Source organism: Gadus chalcogrammus, chromosome 5 (assembly GCF_026213295.1).
Source record: "Gadus chalcogrammus isolate NIFS_2021 chromosome 5, NIFS_Gcha_1.0, whole genome shotgun sequence".
Classification (NCBI taxonomy): Eukaryota; Metazoa; Chordata; class Actinopteri; order Gadiformes; family Gadidae; genus Gadus; species Gadus chalcogrammus.
This window is the reverse complement of record NC_079416.1, coordinates 15,980,108-16,007,208: the sequence shown is the minus strand read 5'-3', so window position 1 is coordinate 16,007,208 and position 27,101 is coordinate 15,980,108. Positions and strand designations below refer to the sequence as shown.

General features: G+C 49.1%; 1 protein-coding gene across 1 annotated transcript; it reads left to right on the top strand.

Annotated features, from left to right (window-relative positions):
• The first annotated feature begins 696 nt into the window (after positions 1–696).
• On the top strand, positions 697–27,039 carry atr (ATR serine/threonine kinase). Its single transcript, XM_056590576.1, has 48 exons — positions 697–908; positions 1,087–1,178; positions 1,395–1,547; positions 2,004–2,878; positions 2,992–3,137; positions 3,564–3,731; positions 4,129–4,292; positions 4,526–4,684; positions 4,907–5,099; positions 6,162–6,424; positions 6,760–6,956; positions 7,179–7,279; positions 7,844–8,015; positions 8,490–8,645; positions 8,993–9,187; positions 9,817–9,912; positions 10,303–10,389; positions 10,526–10,621; positions 11,119–11,249; positions 11,729–11,872; positions 12,314–12,407; positions 12,799–12,924; positions 13,425–13,631; positions 13,999–14,112; positions 14,504–14,619; positions 14,740–14,860; positions 15,178–15,315; positions 15,693–15,864; positions 16,519–16,685; positions 17,479–17,643; positions 17,852–17,943; positions 18,150–18,241; positions 18,783–18,966; positions 19,281–19,466; positions 19,571–19,730; positions 20,247–20,426; positions 20,797–20,939; positions 21,823–21,920; positions 22,275–22,504; positions 22,707–22,841; positions 23,185–23,385; positions 23,659–23,802; positions 24,103–24,253; positions 24,786–24,942; positions 25,166–25,319; positions 25,712–25,863; positions 26,298–26,403; positions 26,687–27,039. Exons 1-48 carry the CDS (start codon positions 856–858, stop codon positions 26,858–26,860), a joined length of 7,800 nt encoding a protein of 2,599 aa, XP_056446551.1. The 5' UTR covers positions 697–855; the 3' UTR covers positions 26,861–27,039.
• The last annotated feature ends 62 nt before the right edge of the window (positions 27,040–27,101 follow it).

Genomic DNA, 27,101 nt, shown 5'->3' with positions numbered 1-27,101 from the left:
ACGTTGGGAGTAAAAGGAAGCCATACGATAGGAAATGTGTAAGGCCTTAACTCTATGATATAGGGCTAGGTTTGATTCAAAGATATTTGTTATTGGAACCATAACAGTTACAATGTTCTCACGAATCAGACTTTAGATCAAGTCTGTCCGGTCCGAGGTTACAGTTATTAGAACCCACATACCCTATCAGTATTTGATGATTGCATATGTTGTAAATAACTGTAGACATACCACACTGATATCTGCAATTTGTTTACTGGAATTGCAACAGATAAGGAAGTACAAAGGTAAATACATTTTCAACTCATTTACATATTGATATCAATCGTCTAAAAAAAAAGAATGATCAACATGGCTCCAATACCTCATTTATCCTTTCCTTACCACTTATCCTTGACTTCGATGGAAAACGTCACGAGAATTCGTAAGGACCACAGTGGCGCTTAAAAAGACAGAATGTAATTACACTAGGATACGGCAGATGTTATGACATGAGTCTACTGTCGAAAAACGACAGTTAAGTTCAGAAGACGGTTTACTAAAATTGAATGCAAATGCGTATTCAGTTGTTGCAATCTGCAACCTCACCGCTAAAGGCTTCTAAATGTTCCACACTGCTGGTCCTTTAAATCAAATGAAAGCCTTGGTATGTCCACAGAGTGTCGCTGTTTGGTTTGTTATGTGAAGTATGAGCCTTGCTACGTGCCGTAGCAAAACAGACAGCTCATATTGGAGCGAAAGTTTCAAATGGCAAAATAAGCGTCGCATCAATTTACGAAACTATGAGAGCTGTGTTTTATCTGTTATGAAGAACTTTGTTGAAACAATAGTAAAAACGGTCCACAGATAAAAAAAATGGAAGGACTGGAGATGTCCGCGATGATACCAGCTCTTCAAGAGCTCGCCAGGTAACTCATCATGCCCATGTTGGCTAAGCTAGGCTATGAACACACCTTACACTTCTGACAGGTCCAGCTTTATCTTTCATACTCTTTCAAGCAAATAAACAAAAAATGAAACCCAATTTTGTCAATTCCTTTGTTTAAACACTAACGAGTACATCATTTCCCCCTAATCTTCTACCAGTGCCAGCCCATCGGAGTACAATAATGCAGTGCAGAAACCCCGACAGATCTTGTGCCAGTTCATTGATAGGATATTGACAGACGTGGATGTTGGTAAGCCGGCACTTTCTGTATTTGTTTTTGTTCAAGTTGTTTCCTTTCCTAAACGTTTTACTATACGCAACTTGACCCAGTAAACTAGTAGTATAGTTTCAGGCTAGGTTTCTTCTATAGATTTGATGCAATGCAAATTAAAAGGTTTTTTTATAAACATTTATTAATCTTTACTTGAGTTACAACTCTCTACTTGTGATGATACTCTTTTCTCAGTGGCTCTAGGGCTGAACAAGAAGTCTACCTCGGAGCCTGCCTGCGTGATGTTGCTGGACTTCGTGCAACACATCATTAAATCCTCCTCCCTGATGTTCGCCAACCCGGCCTGCCGTGGAGCAGAGTATGCAGACACCACGCAGAGCTGCATGGGTGAGAGTAATGCCCTAGCAGAGATGCGTGCAACCTGTTCACGATCTGTGTATTAAAGGTTCACTACTACAGTAGTGTAGGGGTTAGAGTGTTGGATTTTAAGGCATAATTTCCAGTGGTAGACTTATGCGGCATCTAGCTGAATAGAATTAGGGTTCAGTTGGTTGTAATCTGCAACTCCCTGCTTGTTGCAACTCAATTGAACACCCTGGACCTATAAGGATTAATTTCCATGGATCTTAAGACACTGTGCTGCTTTCGTGCCTCCTAAATAAGGAGTTATCGGAAATGTATTCTGTTGCCAGTGACCAACCTTTAGAGGTACTCTTGGACCCACACACCCAGGACCCACCAAAAACGTCTGTACACCAACACACTCTCATAACCACGCGTCACACACTCTCCCCTCCTCTTTTTACTCAGACCTGTGTGTGTGTGTTTTCCCCCCACTCTCAGAGTTCAGTCGCTGGGTGGTGGGCAGGATGCTGCGCGTGGCCGCGTCGCCGGACTGCGACGTCATCCACCCGCCGGTCTCGGCCGTGCTCTGCTCCCTGCTGCACACGCTGCGCGTCCGCGCGCCCGTCCTCTTCGGCCGCGTGACGGACGAGCTGCTGGGCCTGTGCCAGGACCTGTGCGACGTCCTCCAGGACGGCGCCCGCTGGCCCGTCACGCTGCAGCGCTTCCGCGTTCCCGGCGCGCCCCCCGCCGCCCACCTCGCCCCCTGCCCCCCGCTCGTCCTGCCCTCCCAGGCCGCGCTGGAGTCGCTGGTCGCCGTGGTGATGGGCGTCATGACCGACGCCCTGAGGGGTGTGGTCTCCCAGCGGGCCCTGGCGGTCACCTGGGAGACGGCGTGCTTCGTGCTGGCCCATGGCGGATGCGGCCCCCGGCTCCGGCCCATCGCCATGGCGATGCTGCAGCGCCTCGTGCAGCTGGCCGGCGTCCAGGAGAGGCAGGGCCACGAGTTGTTCGGCGCCTACCTCCAGCTGCTGGAGACGCACTTCCACCCGGACCCCGGGGCGGCGGGCCCGCGGGCCTACGGCGGGGAGCTCCTCGGTCTGACCCGGGCCGTGTTTCAGCCCCTCGGGGGCTCGTGGCAGCGGGCCCCCACGCTGGAGCCTGTCCACCTGGCCCAGCTGCTGGACTGCGTCTGCGCCCTGGCGGTGGCCGGCCTGCGGTTGGGGTCGGAGGTCAGCCAGTCCCTGTGCGTTATCTTCGGCTTCCTGCTCTCGGTCGCCCCGGGCTACGAGGGCGCCGCGCTGATTCGGAGGCAGAGGGTGACGGAGGTGTGCAGGAGGCTGGTCTGCACTGTGGGGACGGAGAGTCAAGCTGAGGTACGGTCGTTTCCCCTGCCTGTCTGTCTGGCTGTCTGTCTCTGTGTTTCCAGTGGTCTGGCCCTGTCGTCATGGATCCCGAACGTTCCGTTGATGTTTTTTCTTCCTCGCAGTGCGCCGAGGGCTTCCTCCAAACCGCGCTGGAGGCTGAGGTTGCCATGGTGACCCGGGAGCTGGAAGGCGACGGGGAGGTGGCTGCCAAGAGGCCGCGTTTACCCATCAACCCCTCCGCCAGCAAGAGCACAGGAAGCTGCGCAACGTGAGTCCCACCATTCAACGCATCTCTTGATCGTTGAGAAATATTCTTCATGGTAGAGTGGAGTGAAGGCACAAGGTTCTCCCAGCCAAAACAACTGCATTGTTTCATAATTGTTCCTAATGCGTCCTTCTGCAAGATGCCTAGTCCTCTACCAGCTCCTTTATGACATGCATCTGAATTAACTGTAAAGTGTTTTGGCTATAAGTGAACAGCGATCTAACCTCTGCCACGTGTCATCACTGTGTGATTGACTGTACTGATGAGGAACAATGAGGGCCTAAAAGTAGGGAAAGAATGTCATTGTGTGTGTGTGTGTGTGTGTGTGTGTGTGTGTGTGTGTGTGTGTGTGTGTGTGTGTGTGTGTGTGTGTGTGTGTGTGTGTGTGTGTGTGCGTGTGCGTGCGCACGTCTACACGTGCGCCCCCAGGGAGGTGGACATGCGTGTACGGAGCGTGGTGTGGGCAGAGACGAGCAGCCGCATGGAGCATCTGCTGACCTCCCTGAACTCTGAGCCGGAGCCCGGGGACGCTGTCCACGCACTGGACGGACTGGCCCTCCTCCTGCACCTGGTGGCCCTCTGCACGACTCCCACCAGGTCAGAGCACGCACGCACGCACGCAAACACACGCACGGAGCCAAAGCCTATCTCTATGTCCATAGCTGGGTGTCGAGGTGTCCCTGAGCAAGACACCTAACCCTAACTGCTCCTGACGAGCTGGCTGTCGCCTTGCATGGCTGACACCGCCACTGGTGTGTGAATGTGTGCATGAATGGGTGAATGCGAGGCAATATTGTAAGGCACTTTAGATTAAAAGCGCTGTATGAATGCAGTCCATTTACCATTCCTTTCTCTTTTTCAGCCCTAATTTCTTTATTTTTTCAGTATTTTTGTTCTTTGTTCTTATTTGTTTGTAACCTTTTTAAAGAGCGCTAAAAGACCTCAGAAAGCTCTTTATTTTCTTATGCTTAAACTAAACCCTTCCCTCCCCCAGTCCGTCCCCACTGCTCTGGGTGACCGTGGAGACTCTGGGCAGGGCCCTGAAGAGCTGCCAATCACTGCTAGAGGGCAGGGCTAAGAGTAACTCCAGCCAATCCCTCATTCAGTCAGCTTTCCAAAGCACCCTCACGGTTCTGGACTCCATCCTGTACCTGACATGTAAGAAACACACAAACCAACACAACTTTCAAATGTGTATCGACATGTCTTTCTTGTCCTTAGTCAAAATGCCGCAAACAAAGTCGCTGGAAATCCTTAAAAATGCTACCTAATGCTAGTGGAAAGCAAATAAAGATTTGAACGTGAATCCTGCATAATGTGGAGTGGAAACGACCGGAACCCTTTCTATTCCCGACTGTTTCCTGATGTGATGTGCTCTTCTATGTGATCAGCAAACAACCAAGTGGAGGGGGAGGAGGGCCTGCACAGACGGGTGTGCTGCTTGCTGTCCTACCCCTGGGTGTCGGAGCTCCAGGCCCTGCCTGCCTACAGGTCCTGCGGGTTCCCCTCCAGCCAGCCGGCCCTGGCTCAGTCCCTGGGGTCCTGCTGCGGTGAGTCTCCCTGGCCTCCACCTGCACGGGCCAACTATGTTAGCATTTTAGATTGAGCTTTTTGTGGTATCAATTATACTATATTCTACTTGACGTGTGTGTGTGTGTGTGTGTGTGTGTGTGTGTGTGTGTGTGTGTGTGTGTGTGTGTGTGTGTGTGTGTGTGTGTGTGTGTGTGTGTGTGTGTGTGTGTGTGTGTGTGTGTGTGTGTGTGTGTGTGTAGACTCTCAGGCAGAGTGTTTGTCTCTGCTCGCGCTGCTGCGTCGGGGTGTGTGTGAGAAGTGGCGCGTGTGTGTGTTCCTGGAGGCCTTGAAGAGCCCCGACCAGGCGGTGAGGGCTGCGGCAGTACGAGCCTTCCCCCTCCTGCTGCACCAGCTCGGCCCCACACACCATCAGCTGCTCAGCACTGCACTACCGTAAGCACACACACACACACACACACACACACACACACACACACACACACACACACACACACACACACACACACACACACACACACACACACACACACACACACACACACACACACACACACACACACACACAGTTAGGGGGACAGGAAGAGGGGACCCAAACGCTTGACACAGGGAGGCAGAGACGGGGTGAAAGGAAGTGGGACTAATTGGGACAAGGGGTAAACTACAAGCCGGGGCTAGGCAAGCGGTAGTCAGGCAGGCCATGGTTCGGTAATAGGCAGTCAGGAAGGCCCGGACTCGGCGACAGGCGGGTAGTCAGGCAGGCAGGGGTTCGGCGACAGGTAGGCAGAGTGAAGGACGGAGAACTTGAGAAGAGGGAAGAGGGTTACGAGGAGGGCAGGGAAATGGAGCAAGTCTTAGTAAGAGCTGGTAGGACCGATACCAACTTAGGAGTTGTAAACGACGAACTGGCGCCGGCTGATTGGAGATCCCCGGCTGAAGTAGGGAATGGAGATTGCAGATTGCAGAGAAGTGTGTCGGGAGAATGAGGACCAGTGGCGACAAGTGGCAACTAGATGGGGGTGTTGGACCGTGTAGCAGGACGTGGCGTAACACACACACACACACACACTATCACATACACACACACACACACACACACACACACACACACACCAGTCCTGACCAATATGACCTCCATCTCTCTCTCTCTACCTCACTCACGCTCGTATACTAAAGTTTAGACTGCCATGTTGATTCTAAAGTTTCTACCATCATTGATTCTAAAGTTTAAACTGTACGGTTCTGACGAGATGTTAACAATTAACTATTAAATTTATTTTATTGTAAATATTAATTATTTTATTTCATTTTATCTAATATTATCCTTTTCTACTTGCTGCACTTTGGGTCAGAGACGAACTCAATTTTGATTCCTCTATTTGTATTGTACATATTTTGGAATTTACAATAAAGCTGAATTCGGCTTTTGACTTTGAAACGTATTGTTTACATTATTTCTATGCCATTTATTCCATATGTTTCCCCGTTCGACGTCAGGTCCAAACTGGAGGACAGCTCGGAGCAGGTCAGGGAGGAGCTGGCCCGGACGCTGGGTCAGCTGACCTGCATCCAATCACACTGCTCCAAGCTTGCCGCCATTCGTGCGGTGTCCCCGCAAGCCCCTCCCCCCAGGATCCTCTGCTCCCGGTTGGGCCTTGCATCAGAGCACGCCGGGGAGACGGAGGCGTCCGTGGCAGCATCCGTGATAAGGCCGTACCTGGCTCTACTGGGAGGCCAGTCTCCTAGTGGTGTTAAGCAAGGTATGTGTTGCGTCTCCCTGTTACCATAGTTACCATCTCGCTAGTACAGCTTTTGATTTATTTATTGAAGTACATGTGTTTCAGTCTGTGATACTAAGACAATATTCCTGTAAATTCATAAATCATTTTGCATTGAAAATATACCACTATTTTAAAGCTACCTTAACACTAACCGATTAACGTTTTTATGATCATTATACGGCAGAAAGGGTTGCTGTGTGGTTTGGTACAGTAACTGGAGAATTGGAATATGTGCTTAGGTCAATATTTCATATAAACTCTCTCTGCCTCTCTCTCTCTGCCTCTCTCTTTTATTTTAATTACATTTTTTTAAGCCTTCGTGGAAGCCTTGCCCCACCTCAGCTTGCACGTGAATCTAGTGGGCGGAGACAGTGACTCTCAGGCAATTCTATCGGCTCTGATTGGTCTCATTGAGGATCCGGACCCAGTAGTCAGAACGTGCTTCGGCCAATCGGTGCGCTTCCTGCTGGCAGAGCCCGACCCCAGCCCTCAATATGCCATCGTCAGTGAGGTGTGTTTCTGATATAAGATAAGATGCTTTATTATAGATACCTAATACCCGACGTGTGTCACGGCAGAATAAAATATATTTGGGAAAAAAAATACAAAATCACATTTGTGCAGTCACTGAGCGTTTCTCATCCATGTATTCAGAATACTCCTGTTTGTTTAATCATTGGGACATTTTGATATTGATGATGACCACGGAGTGCGTTCTACCCTTCCTCCTCAGCTGCTGGTGGCCCGTCTGAACGGGGCGTACGTCACCGCCAAGCAGAACAAAGATGACGCTCTGCGAAACACGCTCATCCTCACCACCGGGGAGATCGGGAGGTACGGAGAACTCTGAGCTGTAGTCATAGACACGGTCACAATCACCTCTCGCTGCTCTCCCTACAAGATCCTCCTTTAAAGGTGACATATTATGCCACCAGATGCGATTAAATCTGCCTCTTCTGACATCAAAAGTGGGCGTGTCCACCTAGATGTGTGCTGGATAGATCAGCCTACCAGCCTACCCAGTGGACCGAAGGAAACGTTGCTCATCTATCCGTCATTCATCTGGGTGGACATACCCACTGTTGATGCCATAAGAGGCAGATTTTCAAAGCGGCTTGTGACAGCTTATCCCACTCACACCCGGTGGTATAATATGTCACCTTTCACATCTTAGTTGGACTCAAACCCCTAATCCTGTCTGTGTTGATGTCATGCTCCGCCAGTTAAAAACTTGATTAGTAGAAAAATAATTGTGCATAAGTTCTGTAAATAATAGAACATTAGTAATAGTTATGTGGCGTTGTGGTTGACTTATTGTTCCACCCATCCATCTATGTAATGTGTTCATGGCTCCATCTCCTCTCCGGCCCCTCTCCTCTCCCTCCCCCCCCCCTCCAGGGCAGCCAGTGGTAGCCTGGTGTCCTTCTCTCTGCTGCGGCTGCTCCACTGCCTGCTCTCCAAGTCCTCCAGCGTGTCCGTAGCGGCCTACACCCAGATCCGAGCGCTGGCCTCGGCCAAGGGCCTCCGGCTACAGACCCTGTTCAGCCAGTACAAGAACCCCATCTGCCAGGTAGGACAGCGGGGGCTAGGCCTGGTCGGGTTCAATCAACGCGCCGCCTGTAGGCGCTCAATGACCAACTGCCTCTGCCAAAAAACAACAACACTTTTCTCAAAATGACGACAAAGTGGACGTCCCTTCATGTCGTCATCATCGGCGTTCAATTTGACAGAAAATACGGGCTGCTAGTAGCCAAGCACAACAGCCTACTAATATGATCTAAGTGCTATGATTTCAGTGTATTTTGTTCTGACAATGGCAAGGTCATCCATCAGGTGTTGCCTGGATTACAGTGCAAGTTACACTGTGCAAAATAATATATAACAAGACTAAACTGTTGAATGCTTTCAGAATCACCCGCACAATTTGATTTCAAGTTAAACCCAGGGAACGGTAACCTGGTTTAGAATAGGACACCAAGGGCCAACCCCTCCTACCATAACCCGTGGTGCTCGCTCTGCCTCCCCTGCCCTCTCTCCCCTGTAGTTCCTGGTGGAGTCCCTGCACTCGCGCCATGTCTCCGCGCTGCGCAGCACGCCGGACCAGAGCAGCGAGTCGGCCAATCAGAGGGAGCTGGCCCTGGACATCCTGGCGCAGATCGCGCATGCCTTCGACTTCCCCGACCTCCACCGCTTCCTCACTGTACGGTTTTGAGCACGCGTGCGCGTTGTCCCCCGAGCACACATTGACGCTCACAAACGCAAATCTATATTAGCCAGCATAACCAGTCTATGTATTAGTATGTGTGGAAATGGTGTGGAAACACCATCGCAATCCTGGAACATTGTGGTTACCGATAACAACATAGTGTCTGTGTTATTCAGGTTTAAGAGACTACACATGTTTGTGCTGTATTTGGGATATGTGCTGATTAAATGCAATTTAACGCAGCCTTTTTGGCTGGGAATCAAACACATTTGCAACTGTGGGCTATAAATCGTTGACTTTATGTCTCCGTGTGTTTGTTGGTTGTTTCATCCCCCGTACAGCGCACACTCCAGGTCCTCCTGCCCTACCTGGCTGCCAAGGCCAGCGCCACTGGCTCCGCCCTCATCCGCACGCTAGCCAATGAGCTGAAGGCCAACCGGAGGGAGATCCTCATCAACAACTTCAAGTACATCTTCAGCCACCTGGTGTGCTCCTGCACCAAGGGGGAGTTGGAGAAGGCCTTCCACTATCTGCAGGTACACACACATATATACACCATCTACCAGTGCACAAATATATTCATTATCAAATTCATTATCTACAGGCACACAGCAGTGGATGGTACCACAAATATATAACGAATGATTACATAACGTTTACATAAAATACATTTCGGTCCTTTTAAAAGTGCAACTTGGATTACAAAATCTGTTAATCCATCCGAAAAATGTAAATGTAAATTTAAAATATGTGAAGTTAATACAGATGAAGGTCACAAAGGAATAGCTAGCTATTAAGCTGACTTGCTGAATGACTCAACAGTGAAATAACGATTGTGCTTTGCACCAAACATTTCAAGAGAGTCTCTAGAGGCCTTATTCACCTAGCAGCGATCAAACGGTAGCTGGCTGGGGGAACTGATTGCAGAATCTGCCATCTTTGCCGCTAGGTGAATAAGGCCACTGTAGAATAGGCAGCGACGTCATGACGCGTTCTGATTAGAAGTCACATTGATTTAGGATACACCGCTTGGATCTCATTTGTCCACGGCAACCACGGGCACATGGCGACAACAAAGGCAAGTCGGGAAAGGTATGAATGGCGTTAGTCACGTCACAGTCCTGAAACCCATTGATGTGGGTCTTTTTGTTCCTGGCGTTCCCAGAGCGAGACGGAGATCGAGCTGGGCTCCCTGCTGAGACAGGACTTCCAGGGCCTCCACAACGAGCTGCTGCTACGCCTGGGGGAGCACTACCAACAGGTCTGCTCACCAACATCCGAGTCACCTTATAGGCCTTTGGTTTCGTTTTTTGGTAAGGGTGCTCCGATCGATCGGAAACACCGGTCGTTATCGGCCGTTGTTCGTTCTCAATAGGTTGGTCGGTGGTCTCTATTAAGGCCGATCAGATGGCTCAAAACACAAGAAAATCTCTCCACATGTCGCTAAAACGGCTTCACAGGTTTAATGAATTTGCATGTTACAGGACAATGTACAGAGAATCAGGTCAGCAGAGTTGCACTTTGACGCATGTAGCCTTCCACAGGAGATTGCCTGTATCAGGCACGTTCCCACGCACGCAAGCGCGCGCACGCATACATACAAATACATACATACTGATGTTAATGTATATACATGCTTGTACCCATGTAGGTTTTCAACGGTCTGGCGATCCTTGCTTCCTTCGCATCCAACGCCGACCCATACCAAGGCCCAAGGGACACCTCCCCAGAACGCATGGTCCGTGCTCTCTCTCTCTCACTCACTCACTCACTCACTCACTCACTCACTCACTCACTCACTCACTCACTCACTCACTCACTCACTCACTCACTCACTCACTCTCAGGCTATAATATCGGTCTCTCTCTCCCCAGGCTGACTACCTGCAGCCCAAGCTCTTGGGGATCCTGGCCTTCTTCAACATGCAGCTGCTGAGCTCCAGCGCTGGGGAGAAGGACCGCAAGAAGCTGGTGGGTCGGGTCCTCCCGTCCATCCTGGACTCTTATTATTAGACTAACACTCTGATTACCATCACCACACTCTGATCATTCAGCTCTTAACTTGCTCGTAGTCCATGGGGACAGATTCAAACATGCAAGCAGATTGTGTATACTAGGTTCATGTCTTAGATTCAGAGGCAGGTCTTTTCATGAAGCAAGGTCTCTGCTCTGCTCTGAGTGTGTTATGTAACACTGGCTGTGATTGGTTTATATGCTAGTGGCCTTTGTCCATAGCATTACAGAGGCTGTTGTTTGTTTTATGACAGTGTATTTAAGTAGTCTAAAGAAATATCAGTGGTTGTGATATATCTTTATGCTATTATTCTACCTAGGTGGCTGAGATTCTTCTTCCTGATAATATATGTAACAGTTGTTGTGATTGGTTGATGTGCTATTGGAACAGCTCTGATTGGTCTATATGCTATTCGTCTGTCTGACATTGTCTGTGATTGGTCCCTGTGAGCCAGGCCCTGACCAGTGTGATGGCCCTCATGCGTCTCATTGGCTCCCGACACATAAGCTCTGTGAGGGTGAAGATGATGACCACCCTACGCACCGGCCTGCGCTACCGGGACGACTTCCCCCTCCTCTGCTGCCAGTCAGTACACACACACACACATACGCACACACACACACACACACACACACACACACACACACACACACACACACACACACGGTTGTGCCACTGTCTGTCAGTACACACACGCACACATTATGCCACTGTCACACAGTGCCCACACGTGTTCTCTACTTTACATTCCATGCCTCAACTTTTTTCTGTGACCACACTTTTACTTATTTTTATTCTTAATTCCTAAACCTACACTATGTTTGCTTCAGCCAGTACAATATGTACACTAGAAATATCTGAATAATGAAACGGGAGTTACGAATGTAGGGCCCCTTATGGGTAGGACTGCAATAGGTGCCATAGGTGATAGTAGTTAATACAAAATAAATACAAAGAGTCTCTTGGTGCTGGCCGGTTCCCGTCAGGGGACTCCGGGAACAGGCCCGTATCACAATCTGGCACTGACGCCATCGCTCAACACTTGTAACTACCTCTATGGACAGGACGTGGGAGTGCTTTGTGAAGAGTGTGGAGCCTACTCACCTCGGACCCTTGCTGAGTCATGTGATCGTGGCGCTCCTCCCCCTCATCCCGCTGCAGCCCAGAGAGACCACTGCTATCATACGCTTCCTCATCCTGGACAACAGGTGAAACACACCCTCTCTCTCTCTTCATATATGTTCCTCTTATGAGTGAAGCCTAATAGTGGGGGGTGGTTTTGTGGTTGCTCTGGTGTGTCCTGGTGGATAAATTACAAAGTGGGTGTGGCCTCATTATGCCGTCACAGCTCCCAGGCACTGAACTAGCATCTCTCTCTTGGGCAGACAGAGTGTCTGCTTCTAGCACGATCCTCGAAAGGCAACCTATTCAAAAGTCTCTACTTCAAATTTCATTCCATTGTTCCATTCCAATGGATCTGTTAACATTCCTAGTTCACAGAGCTATAATTATATTGAAGCTCTCGCTCCCTCTCTCTGTCTATGTCTCTGTCTCTCTCGGTCTCTGTCTCGGTCTCTCTCGGCCTCTTTGTCTCTGTCTCTCTCTCTCGGCCTCTGTCTCGGTCTCATGTATGTGATGTCGTCTCGCAGGGAAGAGGTCCAAGACTACCTGCACGAGATCTACTTCCTGCCGGACCACCCAGAGCTGAAAGACATCCACACGGTGCTGCAGGACTACAAGAAGGTCAGACATACCGGCAGACAGAGCATAGAATGAATCTGTGATCTGTTACGTTATTATGTTGGTAGTTTAGCAGAGGCAAAGAGCCTCTCCCATTTAGGAACCCTGGTAAGCCAATCAAATATTTTTAAGAATTGAAACAAGCCAACAATCCAACAAATAAGGCGTCATTGAGGCCAGAAAAATATAATTTATGAATAGACAATGAGGCTGACGAATAAGATTAGGCCATGAAAAATCTATGTCGAGGGCCTATCTTTTTATATCTGCTGACCTGAGTCACTGTTTAGTTGATTATATGCTCAGGGTTTTCATGTCGCTTTCTAACCATGCCATTTTCTTTGCATATCTTAATGCATTCATATTAACTCTTGAATGATGGCGTGTGGTCCAGCTGACCTCCAGCAGCAGCGACCTGGCTGCCGCCCTGCAGCTCTCCATGCGGGCCGTCCAACACGAGAACGTGGACGTGCGCATCCACGCGCTGACCAGCCTCAGAGACATGATGCACAGCAAACAGGTACCGCCCCAGGGCCCGATCCACAGAGCGGCCTTGAGGTTGTGCTTCCTTTTTTATCGAATATGGGAGGTCACATTTTCTATCGGATGCTATTTTTACTATTGCGTTTTTACATCAAATGCAAGAGTTGTCAACAATTAAACACGCGAGATAACGCCACATGCAAGGCGAATATGCCCTGTGACTTGTGAAACCATCGAACATGCACTGCAACATGCTAAACAGGGAGCTTCAGGTAACGCGAGACGGGGCAACATTTACATTTATCCTTTTAGGGCACTTATCCCTCAATGTAAATTGTATCCAAAGCGACAATAAGTACATTTGTTAGAAGAAAGAGAAAGAATACAACACTGTCGGTACAGTAAAGCTGTTCATTGAAAAAAGTGCCAAGTGCATTAACAATTGCTAGGTGACCCAACGTGGGGCAACGGGGCTACGTGATGCGACATGCGGGGTGACCCCACATGCCCGAACACCATCCCCCTGTCTGCCTCCAGGCGTGGCTGCTGCGCCAGGTGTGTGCCAGCGAGGCGGTGGAGCCCGTCATCTCCAGCCTGGTGGGGGTTCTGCTGAAGGGCTGCCAGGACTCCTCCCCGGAGGCCCGGCTGCTGTGCGGGGAGTGCCTGGGGGAGCTGGGGGCCGTGGACCCCGGGCGGCTGGACCTGTCCCACAGCCACACCCACGGAGACCGCAACCCCTTCGTGGTACGAGGACAACGTGTGGTCCTTTAGATAGACGGATGGATGGTGATGAATGATTCAGAGAGGCCGTGGGTTGGAGTGAAGGACCACACCCACGGAGACCGCAACCCCTTTGTGGTATGAAGACAATGTGGGGTCCTTTGATGGACGGCTGGTGATGAATGATTTAGAGAGGCCATTGGTTTTTGTAAAAAGGAGAAAATGAAGAAGGTTATTGCTGAAGCAGATGCGTTGTGGAATCCAAATGGACACACAGGGATGTGGAATCCCCGATTTTAGTGGAAGGTTGTTTTGCTCGTAAGCCATGGCTTTGTGTTGTCGTACCAGTGTTGTGTAACTGTGTTGTTGTTGTTTTTTTCCTGATGGGCAGAGTGGAGTCGACGATCCAAACTTTGCGTACGAGCTCCTGACGGAACTGACCAGAACGTTCCTGGCGTACGCCGACGACGTGAGGGCACAGGACTCTGCCGCCTACGGCATGCAGGTACATGCTCACGCACGCACGCACACAAGTACACATACACGTACACACACGTACACACACACACACACACACGTCCATGCAATCAGGCACGTACACACACACACACACACATGTACACACACAGGCACGCACGCACGCACACATGTACGCACAGACACTCACACACATACACAGGTACACACACACACGTTCGCTGCCAATGCAAATCACACTATATTCAATCCAAATCACGTGACGCATTATAAGATGAGTTAAGAAAATACACACCTATACACAGACACACACTCTTGCTCTACACACTCGTACATGAAAATATGTGAGGAAGTTCACCTCCAGGGTATGCAATATTTCCAACAGTGTGTGTGTGTGTATGTGTGTGTGTGCGCCACAGGAGCTGCTGTCTGTGTTCAAGTGCTGTGAGGGCCGGACAGACTCCCCGGGACGTCGGCTCTGGAGGAGGTTCCCTGAACAGGTGCAGGAGATCCTGGAGCCTCATCTCAACAGCAGGTGACACGACTACACACACTGACACTCACACACACACTCTGGCACAATCACACTTTAGTTATTTTTTTATTTGATATATATATTTGATTTTTTTGTCTTATTTCCCTTTTTGTCCTGCAGGTATAAGAGCAGCCAGAAGGTGGTGAACTGGTCCAAGATGAAGAAGCCGGTGTATCTAAGTAGCCGAGGTAACAAGTTCTCTGATTGGTCAGCCACCTGGGCCGGTTACCTCATCAGCAAGGTGAGTGGAACCACGGCTCCTAACCTGAACCCAATACCGAAAACACAACTTAACATTTGTATAATGCAACATATCTTAATGATATATATGCCAGGAAATATCATAATTATATACAGTGTAGAATATCAATATATATTATAAAGTATCACAATTTGATGTACCATGAAGAAGCACATTGATAGGATACCATTAGACTAGTCTAGCCACCATATTGCATCATACTTGTGTATTTACTCACATAGGCTTCAGGTATCAGAGATGGAACCCAGAACCTGTTTCAGATTGCTAATGTCCTTGTTGCTGTTGTCGTCATCCAGGTGAGACACGAGCTGGCGAGCAAGGTGTTCACCTGCTGCAGCTTCATCATCAAACACGACTACAAGGTCACCATCTACCTGCTGCCCCACATCCTGCTGCACATGCTGCTGGGCTGCACCCCCGCAGAGCAGCAGGAGGTACGCACGGGCACGCACACACACACACACACATGCACACACTGACACACTCTGACACACACGTACACACAGTTATGGTCATATACACATTTAAGTATACTAGAACCACGCATAACATTTGGAATCATTAAATTATGCAATATGATTTGGGATCACTCAGTTCAAATACTCTCTCTTACCTGTCCACCTCCCTTTCGCCCTCCCTGCTGCCCTCTCTCCCTACCTGACTCCCTTCCTCTCTCTCTCTCTCTCTCTCTCTCTCTCTCTCTCTCTCTCTCTCTCTCTCTCTCTCTCTCTCTCTCTCTCTCTCTCTCTCTCTCTCTCTCTCTCTCTCTCTCTCTCTCTCTCTCTCTCTCTCGCCCTCCCCCGTCCACCAGGTGACGGACGAGCTGCTGGCCGTGCTGACCGAGTGTGAGGGGCGGGGCGGTGTGCGCGTGCAGGAGAACGCCTCCAGCCTATCACAGCTCAGCACGCAGACGGTGTTCAGTATGCTGGCGCACCTCACGCAGTGGAGCCGTCACATCCTGTCCTCCAAGCCCAAGGACAGCGGTAAGCGATGACGTCACTTCCTGTCCTCTAAGCCCCAGCACAACGGTGACCTATGACGTCCTGTCCTCCAAGCTGAAACACCCATGTGACACCACATCCTCTATTCTGCTGTTTATGGGTAACCGGCCATGCCTTTATTTTAATCACGTGTATAAAAGGTTCTCAAACCTGGTTCCCTTAAACAAAATAGAAGTAAGACAATGAAGGGCAGATGGGAATTTCCCCCAAAACGTACCACAAATAAAGGTATTCATAGTATTAAAAATACTGCACTTTACGAGAGACCATTGTTATCAATTTATTGTTGACGATCAAAATAAAACCTCATATGTCAATTACAATCGCAATAATCCCAGCATGATGAGGTCGAAGTGCCAGTGGGCTTTCGCCCACTTTTGCCAGTGGGCGAAAGCCGTCTACCAGGGACAATATGCTGGGGCAGCAGCTACTCACCTTTAAGTCATTCCTGGGCTGAGGAACAGAAACACAGCAACGTACACAGTGGCTTGGTGGAAGACTGCAGGGAGCTTCAACGCTATAAACAAGAGCAGCAACCAGGGAGTTGCAATTGGCCTCCACTTCTAGGCCAATCCTCGACCGGCAACCATTTAAAAGTCTTTACCTCCAACATCCTTCCCCCCCCCCCCCCCCCAGAGAGTGGGGAGTACCAGCGCGTGGTGGCCTTCCTGAAGGGCATCCCGCAGGACGTCCTGGCGCGGGCCTCCCTGCGCTCCAAGGCCTACACGCGCGCCCTCATGCACTTTGAGACGCACATCCTGGAGAGCAAGGAGAGCGTGCAGGACCACCTCACCTTCCTGCAGGTCAGACACGGCCCCGAGAGAGCGTACTAGAGCTGCTCCGTTACGGAGAAGCAGAATCACCATTATTTTGGTTAACATTGAAATCACGATTATTCAAACGATTCTTTTTGGGTTTGAAAACATGATGCAATTATTCTGCATTTTTCCAAAATACCCTTTGTAACTGAGAACACAAAAGGTTTGAATAGAAACTGTTGAAATTGAAAATAATGTAAAAATATGTATCCAACCGTTCTGTAATTTCTATAAAACATTTAATGATAACATATTCTTTATAAAAAACTAAATAAATGTTTCAACTCGATTTATATTAGTTTGGAGATTGTTTGATGCAAAAATTTAAATCGGCATCAAAATTTGATTGATCGCACAGCCCTCCCGTGTACCACACAAACATCACAGAGGCCGGGAGGGTGGCAGATGCTTTCAGTCTAAGCATTGTGTCATTGAGCCGCAAGGGAGGGGTTAGGTCCCTACTTGCATGATAGCATTTGTTAACGTCATAGCATGGCATGAATGTACAGATAGGAACCTGTGAAACACTTTCACCTTAGTGCATGCCTGCCCTCAACACTCAAAGAGGCGAAAACTGTGAACAGACTAATGGGGTGAAAACCTCCAGAAATAAAGTAAAATGGTTGTAATGCAATTGAGGAGGGCAACACAATCTTTCTATGTAAATTGAAAGCACTTATTATTACTTATTTTTCCAATTTAAAGTGAGCCTCATGGTAATGACTTCCATCTTGTTGCTCCTCTTGAACATCTCTCTTGTGATTGGCTGCCTCTGCAGACGCTGTACGCCGCGATGCACGAGCCGGACGGCGTGCGGGGCGTCAACGCCTTGCGGCGCGAGGAGCCGTCGCTACGGGAACAGATCCTGGAACACGAGAGCATCGGGCTGCTGCGCGACGCCACCGCCTGCTACGACCGCGCCATAGAGCTGGAGCCCGAACAGGTACACACACACACACACACACACACACACACACACACACACACACACACACACACACACACACACACACACACACACACACACACACACACACGTTAGCTTGCAAAATGCAGTAAGATCAGTACTTTACAGGCAAAAGGCATTACTACACATACACATGAAGTGTGTTTTCTGAAGCCTTGCTCACTGCCTCCCCCTGCTGGTGCAGATCGGTCACTACCATGGCATGATGACCTCCATGTTGGGGCTTGGCCAGCTGTCCAGCGTGATCACACAACTCAACGGCGTACTGACCAATAGGTAGGACTTCCTAACGTACATACATGAACCCATACACACATCACAAACACGGCCTATATGCATAACTTTGAAACACCCATTGCCTGCATCTCTGGTTGAAAAAAACCCATCAACAATTTGGTTCAGATTTTTTGCCAAATATTAATTGCATAATATTTCACTATCAATACAGTTATGTGGAATGAAGCGTGTGTGTGTGTGTGCAGACCCCAGTGGAAGCTGGAGCTCAACTCGTACAGAGTGGAGGCCGCCTGGAGGCTCAGTAAGTGGGACCTGCTGCAGGACTACCTGAGCTCAGGTGAGAGGAAGGTCTTAATACATCTAATTATATGAACTAATTAATGAGATCCAATACGGCACAAGTAGTCACTTCCCCATATCGAGTCGGAAAGTAATTGTTAAGGTTGTGCTTTTGTGCCGCCTAAGACCAGACTCAAACAGTTACAATCTAACAGCATTAAGGCTGGGGTGTCTGTGCACATTGAATTATGGATCATAAAGTGTTTGTGTGTGTGTGTGGTGCCTGTATGTCTTTGTGCGTGTGATCCTGTGTGTGTGTGTGTGTGTGTGTGTGTTTGTGTGTGTTATCCTGCGTGTGTTTGTGTGTGTTATCCTGCGTGTTTTTGTGTGTGTGTGTGCGTGCGTTTGTCCGTGTGCATGTGCATGTGCCTGCGTTTGTGTGCGCGTGTGTTTTCCTGTTTGTGTGCGCGTGTGTTTTCCTGTTTGTGTGCGCGTGTGTTTTCCTGTTTGTGTGCGCGTGTGTTTCCCTGTTTGTGTGCGCTTGTGTTTTCCTGTTTGTGTGCGTTTGTGTTTTCCTGTTTGTGTGCGTGTGTGTGTAGGTGCAGACAGCTCGTCCAACACGTGGGGCGTGCGTCTGGGTCAGATGCTGCTCGCTGCCAAGCAGCAGGACTCTGCAGCTTTCTATGAGAAGCTGAAGGTGGTGAGGAAGGAGCAGGTGGTGCCGCTGTCCGCTGCCAGCTACGAGTGCGGCACCTACCAGCGAGGCTACGAGTACATCGTCAGGTGGGTCGACACCTCCCCAGCCACGGGAAGTAAAGGGGCTGATACAACCTCCAGAGATCTCTGTTGATCATGGTTCCTCCAGTGAACTGCAGTGTGCTGTTGTTGTCTCCAAAAGTGCTTCCAGATTTTCCGCCTCCATAGCTATCATGAATTATTAATCTTGATCCAATGTTTTCCCATTACTAGTCATGCCCAAGTCGTACTAGAAATGTATAATTCTCAAGGCTAAGGCTTTCGGTTCAATGCATCAATGCATTTTTTCACACTTTTGTCCGTGTGTTTGTTTGTGTGTGCTTCTGTGCGTGCATGACCAGGCTTCATATGCTCAGTGAACTGGAGCACACTTTCACGGAGCTTCAAAAGCAGAGACAAGACTCCACCCCCAGCCTCAGCCAGTTGCCACCCCATTGGTCGGATCGACTTGAGATGACCCAGAATTCCTTCAGGGCCATGGAGCCAATCCTAGCCCTGCGCCGGGCACTTCTCAGCCTGGGATCTGGGTATGACCTAGAGCCCAGGCTTGTGCTATTTACTTTGAGTTACCTTCTTCCTGTACGCACAATGAGGCCGCAAATGAAGCCTGGGTCTGTATTTGTATATGCAGGCCCATGTGTGAGGAGATGGTGGGGGAGTGCTGGCTGCAGAGTGCCCGGGTGGCCAGGAAGGCTGGACACCACCAGACGGCCTTCAACGCTCTGCTCAACGGGGAGAAGACACACCAGGCCGAACTGCTGACTGAGAAGGCCAAGTGGCTCTGGTGTAAGGTACATCAACACACACACCACTCACATTCATTTTACACACCATACGCACTATAATATAAGTCATTACACTTGCTAACCACAACTGGATTTGTGCAATGGAACCAGTATATATTTTTTTCCAAAACTGAACTACAATAACACTTGACTAGGCTGGCGGAACAGTCTACCAGCCAATACCACTGGTATTCCTATCTATCCATCATCCATTTGGATGGACACTCCCATGGACAGATTTTAAAATGGCTTGTTATGGCTAATCACACTCAAACCTGGTGAAGAAATAGGGGCCTTTTTTAATGACTTTTGTCTCAGCGCCACGCAGAGAAAACTTAGGTTAGAGTAAAGTTTATTTACCCTATATGTGACAAATGAGCTATAATATAATTCATATTTATCCCTTTGTTTCATAAATGTTGAATATGTTTAAGTATCTTTTCCAAGTATTAAGTATTAATTGCAGTCCCACTGTAAATGCATGAACGCTACTCATGTCATCTTCCCGTTTCCTGTCCCCAGGGAGACGTGCACCAGGCCCTGATTGTGCTGCAGAAGGGCGTGGCCCAGTGTTTCCCTGACGACCAGCCGCTGACGGACCCCCGCCTGCTGCAGACCAAGGGCAAGGCCATGCTGCTGATCGGGCGCTTCATGGAGGAGACGGCCAACTTTGAGTCCAACGCCATCATGAAGGCCTACAAGGTGCAGTGGAGTAGTAGAGAGTCCCAATAATAATACATCACGCGGGAACAGGATATTTCAAAAGTTGCATTGAAAGTGCAAATATTACCATGTATTCAATTTCCAAGACTATATGAAAAGAAAGAATATAAAGTATTCTCCTTCTATTATGCATTGTACATTAGTTGTTTTCACCAAATTTACTATAATTTATAATTACTCTCATTTAACACCTCTAATTCCATACATACTATTATCTATGATGGATCATAGTTTGAAGACATAGATGACAAATATGAGGTATAATATTAAATATTTTGTGTACCAAAACAGTCGAGTGGATCTTGCCTGTATGTGACCTTGTATACGTACGTACGTGCGTGTGTTACAGGATGTGACCACCCTTCTGCCTGAGTGGGAGGACGGTAACTTCTATCTGGCTAAGTACTACGACAAGGTCATGCCCATGGTGACCGACAACAAGCTGGAGAAGCAAGGGAACCTCATCCGATACATCGTCACCTACTTCGGAAAGTACGTTGCATATTTCTTGACGTAATGGCGCTCTCCCACCGACGGGTTCGCTTCGGACCCAGCACGCCTCAGCCCAGTAGTTAGGGTGCGGTAAAGCCCAGCTGAGTTCCGCCGACAGTACCCTTATCGTAGGGCGGGGTTTAAGCCGTATGGGGATAGACGCAGGAGCTACGTAAGCATCGTGATCTCATAGCAGCTCGACACAGTGTAGCCTGCTAATATATCCAAGGATAAAGAAGAACCCACACAATAAACAAAGAGCAACAGTGTAGGCCGTCCACTGAGGGCGTCAAACTTTTGTGCGACATTTCCTTCAACGAACAAAGCTTTCGCCGTCGTCCAGAAATACCTTGTGGATAATGTTTGTTATCGCGATTCTGTCGACCAATCAACGGACGGCGTGTGTAGCTCGAACTTTCCGGCACCCTTTCAGGCGTCTCAGTGCCCCAACGGAGGAGTACTGCGAGAATAGTTTGGCTCAATACGGCTCAGTCCGGGTCACGCCCACTTTTGGAGGTGGAAACGCGATCGGTGCCGCACCTTTGCCAACTGAACCAACCCGCACCCTTCGGTGGAAACGCGCCATAAGTCCCATGCTTTCGATGTTAAGTCACATGCTTCGAAAATTAGATTGCCTACTTCGGGAGTTGCATACAGGCTGCATGCTTCAGATGGTAGGTCGCATTCTTCGGAAAGTAAGTCGCGAACACCGGAAAATGAGTAACGTAGTGATGCTAATCCCTGTTGGTGCTATAAGGTTACGATACAACCCTCTAGATCACAGTTCATACGTCTCCATGGTGTCTAGTTGCTACATGGTTCCTTCACCCGCCTGTCGCTCGGTCTACGTGATCAGCTGACAGCGTTTGGGTTCCTTCAACAGAGCGCTGCAGTTTGGGAACCAGTACATTTACCAGGCCATGCCTCGCATGCTGTCCTTATGGTTGGACTTCGGAGCCAAGGTCTACGAGGTTGAGAAAGGTGGGTGATGGGGCACACTGTCGTGACCTTTGAGAAATGATCTTTGCATCGTATGTCGTGTCCTTTGAGAAATAACCTTTGCATTTGCAATCCTTAAACGGTATTCAAAGTGGTGTCTCTCACTTTGATGTGTGTCGCATCCGTGTCCATTTGTTTGTCCCTTCTTTATTGACCTTACCCTAGTCTCGTTTGTGTTCTTGTTCTAAACGATATCCTAGTACAGTTATTGATGACAACCTCGTGCTGGTTTGTTCATCATAATGCTAGTTAGCTCTGCTCACGATCGTAACCACCGGGCTCCACTTGGAGCCGGTCTCGATCGCTCACCTCTGTCCCGCCACCGTGCCCCTGCAGCCGGCCGGGTGGACCGACAGATGCGCCAGGAGCTGGCCAAGATCAATGCGGCGGTCAGCGAGAACTGCGCCAACCTGGCGCCCTACCAGTTCCTGACGGCCTTCAGCCAGCTCATCTCCCGGGTCTGCCACTCCAGCAGCGAGGTGTTCGGCGTGCTCAACACCATCGTGGCCAAGGTGCTGCTGGCCTACCCCCAGCAGGCCATGTGGCTCATGACCGCCGTGTCCAAGGTAGGGGGTGTGTGCGGGGACCTGGGGTGGATGGGGCTGTTGAAGTATGCCTGTCATGTTTTTCATTCAAAGCTGCTGTAGCTTAGGTTTCAGAGCTGCAAAGGGGATTGTCTGGATCGATGAAGGCTCTCTACACCTCTCTCTATGAGGCGCCTTGCGTTAAGGCACAGCTGTTGTTTTTTTGGTGTCTCCTCGCCTGTAGTCCTCCTACCCCACGCGGATGAACCGCTGTGACGAGATCTTGAAGACAGCCGTCAACCTCAAACAGTCTCTGGCTAAGTTCATCGGCGACGTCAACCGGCTGACGGACAAGCTGCTGGAGCTCTGCAACAAGCCGGTACGCCGCCGGCTCATAAAGCCACACGTTGGTGCTAGTCTGCACTGCTCTGATTGGATGGAAGCTCTTTGCATACCGTTCCGTTATGTTGCATTGTGAGGTGAAAACTCTGGCCAAAAAAACGGCCAATTGAAAAGTAGGGTTAGGCTTGAATTTTCTTACAATCGAATATGTCTCGAATTTACTTCTCAATCATCGTATTCATAGTTTATCTGAGACTTGAAACTTAATGCCTGTCCTATTGTATTGTTGTCTATATCTAGAGATGTAAGTGGTGGTATAAGTGGGAGTCTCTGTGTGATGCAGAGCAGAGCCCTTGACGCCAGGCTGTGGTCTTTGGCAGGTGGACGGCAACAGCGCCAGCCTCAGCATGGGAGTGCACTTCAAGCAGCTGAAGCGGCTGGTGGAGGAGCCCACCTTCAGCCAGATCCTGATCCCGCTGCAGGCCGTGCTCATCCCCACACTGCCCTCTCTTGGCGGGGCCAACACGCAGCATGACGCCTTCCCCGGACACTGGGCCTACCTCGCTGGGTTTGAGGATTCTGTGAGGAAACTTACTGGGACAAACACTCGCCCATGAGCTCTGACAGACACTCCTCCACTCGCTCGGGGAAACTCTGTCTCGCTCACAATGACTTCACTGTTTAACCAGTGCACATTATACTGCATAACATTAAATTAATATTATATTGCTTTGTTAGGAGTATAGCATTTTTTATGGTGAGGTGAAATGGCCTTTTACCTTACTTGTGTACGTACGGGTGTGTGTGTGTGTGCGTGTGTGTGTGTGTGTGTGTGTGTGTGTTTTTGTGTGTAGATCGAGATCCTGGCATCCCTGCAGAAGCCTAAGAAGATCGGTCTGAAGGGCTCAGACGGTCGCAGCTACACCATGATGTGTAAACCTAAAGACGACCTCAGGAAGGACTGTCGCCTCATGGAGTTCAACTGCCTCATCAACAAGGTGTGTGTGTGTGCGCCCATGGATGAATACTTACATGAATACTATTGAGCATTAAATAAAATGCATATTGAAAAGTTTTGTCTACGAAAGGTTTGTGTGCAAGTGTGGTTGTGGTCATTCATCTGTGTCCGATGTGTGTGTGTGTGTGTGTGTGTCTTCATTCATCTGTGTATGTATGTATGCGTGTATGTTCGTTTGTGTCTTAATCTGTATGTCCGTGTGTCTGTACCTGTGTGTGTCTGGTCTGTGTTTGTGTGTGTGTACGTGTACATGTGTACATCAATGTGCGTGCGTGCATAGTGCCTCCGTAAAGACGCAGAGTCGCGGCGCAGGGAGCTTCGCATCTGTACGTACGCCGTGATCCCGCTGAACGAGGAGTGTGGCATCATAGAGTGGGTCAACCACACGGCCGGCCTGAGACACATCCTCACCAAGCTGTACAAGGAGAGAGGTACACACACACACACACACACCCTCACTAAGCTGTACAAGGAGAGAGGTACACACACACACACCCTCACTAAGCTGTACAAGGAGAGAGGTACACACACACACACACACACCCTCACTAAGCTGTACAAGGAGAGAGGTACACACACACACACACCCTCACTAAGCTGTACAAGGAGAGAGGTACACACACACACACACCCTCACCAAGCTGTACAAGGAGAGAGGTACACACACACACACACATCCTCTTCAAGCTGCCCAAGGAGAGAGGTACACACACACACACACACACCCTCACCGAGCTGTACAAGGAGAGAGGTACACACACACACACACACACACACACCCTCACGCAGCCGTACAAGGAGAGAGGTACACACACACACACACCCTCACGCAGCCGTACAAGGAGAGAGGTACACACACACTCTTACATGGTCTATGAGGTCACTGAGCTATTGGTCCGATAATTTATAAATATTTGGTAATAATCACGTGTATGTGTGTGTGTGGCCGTGTGTGTCTGGCAGGTGTGTATCTCTCAGGTAAGGATCTGAGGAAGCTGATACTGCCCAAGACTGCACCTTTTGAGGAGAAGCTGAGGATCCATAAGGAGGTGCTGTTGCCCCGACACCCCCCCGTCTTCCACGAGTGGTTCCTCCGCACCTTCCCCGACCCCACATCATGGTATGACCCGGTCTGGTTAATACTTACACGGGTTAACCTACGTTCTGTCTGGTTACATGGAACGTATCCATTTGGATGTAGGTATGGCTGTTTGATTGTCTGTGTGTCTGTGTGTCTGTGTGTGTGTGTGTCTGTCTGTCTGTCTGTCTGTCTGTCTGTCTGTCTGTCTGTCTGTCTGTCTGTCTGTCTGTCTGTCTGTCTGTCTGTCTGTGTCTGTCTCCAGGTACAGCAGCCGCTCAGCGTACTGCCGCTCCACGGCGCTGATGTCCATGGTGGGCTACATCCTGGGTCTGGGGGACCGCCACGGAGAGAACATCCTGTTCGACTCCCTCACTGGGGAGTGCCTGCACGTAGACTTCAACTGCCTCTTCAACAAGGTGTGTGTGTGTGTGTGTGTGTGTGTGTGTGTGTGTGTGTGTGTGTGTGTGTGTGTGTGTGTGTGTGTGTGTGTGTGTGTGTGTGTGTGTGTGTGTGTGTGTGTGTGTGTGTGTGTGTGTGTGTGTGTGTGTGTGTGTGTGCACGGGACGTTTGGTGGCATTAAAACATATATAAAAGTTTTCCTCATGCTTGGCCTCAAATTCTGCTTTCCTCTATTTCCCTTTTGCTTTATTGTCATTCCCAAAATATGTGCAAGAAAAATAGAGGAATCAGAATTGGGTTTGTCTCTGGCCCACGGTGCATAAGTAGGAAGGATAAAATGGGGTCAACTAAAATAATTAATATTATATTTATATTAATATTTTCTTCCTCTCCCCCTGGCCTCCACCAGGGGGAGACATTTGACGTGCCGGAGGTGGTCCCCTTCCGGCTGACCCACAACATGGTGCACGCCATGGGCCCCATGGGCCCCGAGGGCCTCTTCAGGCAGGCCTGCGAGGTCACGCTCAGGCTCATGAGGGACCAGAGGGAGCCTCTGATGAGGTACACACACGGGACGCATGCCTCAAAACGCATGATAATCACAATACACAGGCATACAATGAAGCGCACGCACGCAAGCACGCACTGAGCATTTAACATGTTCAGGCTCAAGATGGACCAGTGGAGACCGCTGATGAGATACATGCATCATGATGCACCCAAGGAATACACTCGTAGGAATGCCCACACAGGCACACATGCATGCAACACCCATGAATACACCCGTGCAAAATCCATACTAATGTACACACAGCTCGCATGCACAAACACCTACTTATTGACGAATCATATGGTGGAATCACATTGGAATCTACTACTTGGTTATGAGTAATATGTTGGTCACAGTGTAATCTATAAATTGGTATTGATTAATATGGTTGTTATGGTGACAGTGTGATCTATACATGAGTGTTAATTCCTGGGTTTTTTCTCAGTGTTTTGAAGACCTTCCTCCATGACCCTCTGGTGGAGTGGAGCAAACCAGCCAAGGGTTTGGTGAAGACCCAGGCCAGCGAGACCGGGGAAATAGTCAATGAAAAGGTATGGACGTGTGTCTATTTGTGTGTCTTGGCTCTAGCTTTTCACACACACACACACACACACACACACACACACACACACACACACACACACACACACACACACACACACACACACACACACACACACACACACACACACACACACACCAACATAAATGTATCGGTGTGATTTGTTCCTCCCAAGAATGTTTTCCCTTAGAAATTGGATGAAAACGAATAATTATAATTAATATTTTTTACATAATCGATGTAATTGACATCCTCCTCTTCGTCTGCCCCAGGCCAAGACCCACGTTTGTGATATCGAGCAGCGCCTGCAGGGGGTAATAAAGAGCAGGAATAAAGTGCTCGGCCTCCCGCTCTCCATAGAAGGCCACGTACACTACCTCATACAGGAAGCCACCGATGACAAACTGCTCTGTCAGATGTATCTGGGCTGGGGACCCTACCTTTAACACACACTGCACTTTTATACGCAACGACTAGACAAGTATTAGATTGATTTAGTATCAACAATACTAAATCAATCCCTCCTGATGGTTCGTGTCTAGTCAGAAAGCGCTGCTATTTTCACCATCTCGTTCATGTTCGTTTTTGTTTTGCGTTCTGTCGTTGAAAGGACCAATCTATTCAATTTCACTTATGTAAATTATTTTGTATTCAAATAAAAATATATAAAACTGATTTGTTTGTGTC

Bases quoted from the DNA above. Each gene is read 5' to 3' on its own strand.
- atr (XM_056590576.1), top strand. From the start codon at position 856: ATGGAAGGACTGGAGATGTCCGCGATGATACCAGCTCTTCAAGAGCTC. The intron at 1,179-1,394 runs GTAAGCCGGCAC...CTCTTTTCTCAG, and splicing joins ATTGACAGACGTGGATGTTG to TGGCTCTAGGGCTGAACAAG. The intron at 26,404-26,686 runs GTATGGACGTGT...CGTCTGCCCCAG, and splicing joins GGGAAATAGTCAATGAAAAG to GCCAAGACCCACGTTTGTGA.